The sequence below is a fragment of the Opisthorchis viverrini genome, assembly GCF_000715545.1.
Source record: "Opisthorchis viverrini unplaced genomic scaffold opera_v5_106, whole genome shotgun sequence".
Classification (NCBI taxonomy): Eukaryota; Metazoa; Platyhelminthes; class Trematoda; order Opisthorchiida; family Opisthorchiidae; genus Opisthorchis; species Opisthorchis viverrini.
Window position 1 is genome coordinate 1,234,881 of NW_008751768.1, and position 4,805 is coordinate 1,239,685.

General features: G+C 42.1%; 1 protein-coding gene across 1 annotated transcript in view; it reads left to right on the top strand.

Moving 5' to 3' along the window:
* The window catches only part of T265_05774 (hypothetical protein), a gene marked incomplete at both ends in the record, with an annotated part of 19,977 nt that extends 15,489 nt beyond the window's left edge, over positions 1 to 4,488 (top strand). Inside the window, one exon of the mRNA XM_009170854.1 lies at positions 2,155 to 4,488. Within this exon, the coding sequence (XP_009169118.1) occupies positions 2,155 to 4,247 (2,093 nt within the window). The remainder of the gene's footprint in view (positions 1 to 2,154) is intronic.
* Positions 4,489 to 4,805: the final 317 nt, after the last annotated feature.

The window sequence follows — 4,805 nt, forward strand, 5'->3', positions numbered from 1 at the left end:
AATCATTCGCATTGATCGAGGCAGCTCGAGATAACTCTGTGATTAAGACGCCAAGTTACGGAATTAGTTTCGGACCCTACCTCAGTATCTCGACTGCTCCTGTCTGGGCTTAGACAGTGACAGTATCCATGCGCTCGTGCCTCCTTTCGTTGGCATGGTAGGTAGGCACTGAAGGGGTACTACAGCTGAACGATTACTATTACTTATTTATCGAGCTAGTACCCTTCGCCACACGGACATAGTGCTGTCGTACTGCCTCCCATTGCTAAACCTGTTAGCCTCATGGTTGTACGGCAGTGAAGCACCGGTGTTGAGCACTGATGTCATGCTCTCGATGATGATGATGATGATGATGATGACAGCAGAACCCTAACTTAACACAAAAAACGGGCAAAATTAACTTCAAGATGCAAAGCCTGTTTGTTTTAGCAAACGCCTTACCACGTTCAAAATGATTAGGTCGGAGACGTAAAGTTAGACGTAATTAAAATTTAATGAGTAGACGGAGTCCAAATACATTGCTTGAAGCCCAGATGACATTTCCGTGTAAGATAATGTCAGTGAATGCTAGGGCGGAAACTCCACAATTTCTGTTAATATTTATTCGTGAACACTCACAAGCGGATACTCTGAAGTGATCTTCAAAATATCGAGTGAGTCAGTCAAAATAAACGAGCGTTTATTTTATTGGTTTAGCTGAAAGTTGGCACTCACAAATTGGTTCCTTGAATGATGAAACTTGAGTTTTCGGTGACAGTAATTTTTTTACTTTCTCAATTCTTTTACTTGAGACATCAACTGAGCTTCATTCCTGCATTTGCAACCTTATGTCATGATGGTATAGGGGGCCTTCTTAAAACATGCGAGTTGGACAACCGTCCCACCAGCGCGCTTTTTCTTACAGCTATCACCTGATCATCATCATCATCCTCACCATCATCATCATCGACAGCATGACATCAGTGTTCAACACTGACGCCTCACTGCCATACAAACATGATTTATTCAAAGGCCATACTTTGAAGAAAAGAATAAAGGCGGGCGGGCAAGGGAATTAAGGCTTTCAATTACTCAACCATAGTTTCCATCGCTAGGGTAGCCACATCAGAATAACATCCTCTTGAGATGCAAATTCCATGGCTATCTTCTATTAGGAAAACGGTTACTTCAGGAATAAACTGGTGTTTTCTAGTTCCCTGAACATATTTTTTCTTCAAGAGGAGAATATGATTAAAAGTCTCTAATGCCTCGACCCAGGCTTATTAGTTGGCCGGAATTTCAGGGACAATGTTTCATACGACACTACGTCATACTATATCAGCCAATGTTTTAAACGACCAACTTAGTGAGTGTTTTTAGTGGACTCGGTCAGATTTGGGGTAAAACATCTCATAGTTAAAACCTTAACTGCGGGCAAAACAATTAAGAACTGAATAATACATTGCAATTTATCTCAGTATTTCCCATGGTCTAAAAGATTATTACTCTTTTTGGTATAGTATGTAACATGTTCTCGTGTTAACATAACGCGCTAAGGGGCTGCTATTAACGTTTAAACTGACGAAAGAACCACCATTTCCTGATAAATTTGACGACGGGATAGACAGCCAAAGTACAGATTCACTACGTCGTACCTTTGTGCTCTAGTCCAGGATAAGCAACGGTAATAAATAGCTGGAGGTATGAAATTGAAGAAGTAGAAAATGCTACCCAAACATCACGAAAGCTGTTAAAAAGGCAAAGATTCAATGAAAGTTTTAATATTTTCAAGGCAGAGAACAGTGACCTATCTTGGTTGGTCAATTTCATGACAGTACCTGGTTACGGACACCAAAAGTCCCCACTGCCGCTAACGTAATGTGATGCTCTTCCTACCTGCCCCCATAATAATTGTGGCCATCCGAAAACGCCGTAAAGCCACTGTTGAGTAGGTTCGAATTTTCACGAGTACTTGTACACTATGACGCAAAGGGAATTATGAATAGCGACCCATCTTTTTCAGATTTAAAGATCTCAGCTTTCTTGGCATGCGTAAATAAATTGATTAGTTCGTACAGGATGAAAAGAGATAGAAACAAACATGTGGAATATGTGTGTTCGTGTGTTTGAGTACACCGTAATTTTTATACATGTGTTCTTCTCTGTCGTCCTCAGATATCTTGGATTCGATCGAACTGGACAGTTTATTAGAAGCCAATGGTTGTTCTGGCGATGAGCAGGATATAACAGATATTATTGACCAGTTGGTGCAGAACGCCTTGAAGACCCCAGTTTTAGCCGACAGCATAGCCAATATTGAACTCTGGAGCCTAGGAAGTGCAAACCAATTGGAGGCGACACCAGTGGATGAAGGAATGAATAACTTTGAGCCTGACGCTATTTTAACCAAGGAAAGTGAGTTAAGTGCAAGCCTCAATGGAGCTTGGTTGCTGCCAAGTTCTGGGGGTATAATGACAACACCATCCACACCGATTACCACAGCACTTATGTGTGAGTCACATGAACAGGAAGATAGTGTTGTTTATCTAAATCACACAAAAGAAACGGATACCATCGGAGAGAATAAACTTCCTTTTACCATCATTGACCCAGACGAGGCAACTGGGGACAAACAGACGCAAAGCAATCCGCAGATTTTAAATCCACTATCAAAAAATCATGACATGAATGTCTTAGATCAGGGTTTTGATGTTAATAAGAGACTCGAGCCGATAAAGATACCACTAGTGCATGAAATCCTCCCCCGGCACCAAACAACACTTTCGGTCCGTATACCAACATGTTGTGACGAAGCAGCAGACGTGCAGGGAAACTTGGAAAGTAATGAGAGTTTTTCCTCCGTCGATAACCCACTACTTCCTAAGGGCGTTTTGAGGGAATGCAGAACTCTCGGCCACGTCGTAATTGATGAATCATCTGAAACGTACAAATACTTTGAGGATGTCGGGACAGACGCACCGACTGAGCAGCAGGATGCGACAGCCCCCATATATGTTTGTGCAGAGGAAAACAGCTTAGACACTGTCGGGCTAGTTGGTGAGTTCGCAGGCCGATCGAGTCCATTAGATCACCAGACTTTGGATTTTGGATATCAGATCGAGTCGGATGTTATAACAGATAACAAAAAGACCGATTGTGCAAGTCGTGGGGAAACTGGTGATAGAAAAGATAGTGAAAAGAGCAGGCAACCAATGTCTGGAACATTGAGGCGACGTACAGTCTCCCAACCGAATTTAGAGCACTACGTAAACTCAGACGGGTCATCATTAGGCGAATTCAACTCTTCGTTAGAAAAAGATACAACCATAGACTGTGTCCAACCCACTGCAGTGAGAAATATCGGCCAGCAGACCTTTGGTCATCCTGTCGTTCAAGTTGATGATTTAAGTTGCTCTTATGGGGAAGCAAGCGAAATTGCCAAGGCGCCAGTTAGTGTGCTAAATAATGATGCGGCGGAAAATTTCCACACTTCTCCCTCACACATCCAGGCACGAGCATCGTTTGTGGTCAACATCACGGGCACAGTGTCTTCAGCAGATTATCCGCTTACGATCGATGCTAAATGTGAAGGTAGTATACGTGCTCCAAATGTCAAAAGAAAACATACTAACACGAAAGAGTTAACGCAGTTAGCATCAATTGCTCCCGATCAATCTTCAGCAAACTCCTCGTGTTCGAGCTCGAGTGGTTCTGACTCACTTAGTGCCAGAGAAGATAGTGAAAATGCGGCAAACACAAGGCTGACACGTAACTACGCAACAAGCAGCAAAACACTAGGGAGCGCAAGCCAAAAACAGTATGGTCGCAAAAGGGACGAAGCTGGCGATATCATCATCCGGAAGAGTGTTAAGAAAGGTGGCAGTATGGAACCAGTGGAAAGAAATGAACCTGCAGTGTCAAATCTTTTGCAAGTATTGGAGTCGGTGGATGACATTGAACTAGTTCGAGTGGACGACAAATTTCCAGCTCATCCAGATCATAAGTTCAAAATGGTTCTTGATAGCTCAACTACTTTCCAAGATTCAAAAGTTGCTATTCCTGTTGAAAAGTGTTTGAAATCAATCACAGAAATGACAGAACTTTCCTGTTCGTCAGTATATGGAGATCAGCAGAATAACAACGAGACTAACGGCACTTCACTAAGTGAATCCAGCTCAGTTCTTCTGGAACGTCTGAAGACTCCAGAATCAGTTCGTGTTGACCATTTGGACGAATTATCACTGAGTCGGTATACAATGTGCTATTAACAGCGATGATCTTTTTGCCTTTTAATGCTTGGTACTACATTTTGTGTAAGGCATCTCAACTATTTTCGCGCCCAACCTATGAGTTCGGTTGACCTTTTGTGAATTTTTTCCATATTGGTAGAAATATGCCTTATTTCAATATGGAAGCGTTACTGTTTTGTTGCAGTAATTTTGTTTTCCTGAACGAATTCGGTTATTGTCCTGACTTTATTCCCACCCGAATTTAAACTGCCAAGTAAACTGTACCATTACTATTGTTATTATTTGGGATTGCTTTTCTTTTGTTTTCTACTATCATTTCATGGTGCTGAACAACAAGTCCTTCAGTGCGTCTCAGACGTTCATCTGAGATGGGCCAACTTAAGGTCCGCAATGCTACGCAAGAAACTCCTAGAGTCTGTGGCGATACCTCTGAGGAAGTTATTAACATAAGGTCAACCAATAGCATCGCTCGCCAATGACGAATCAATTAAAGTGATCCATTCTCCATACTTTGTGGTGATGCTGAGTGGAGTTTTCGCCTTGAGTTTACGAGCAACGCATATGTTTCAAATCTCC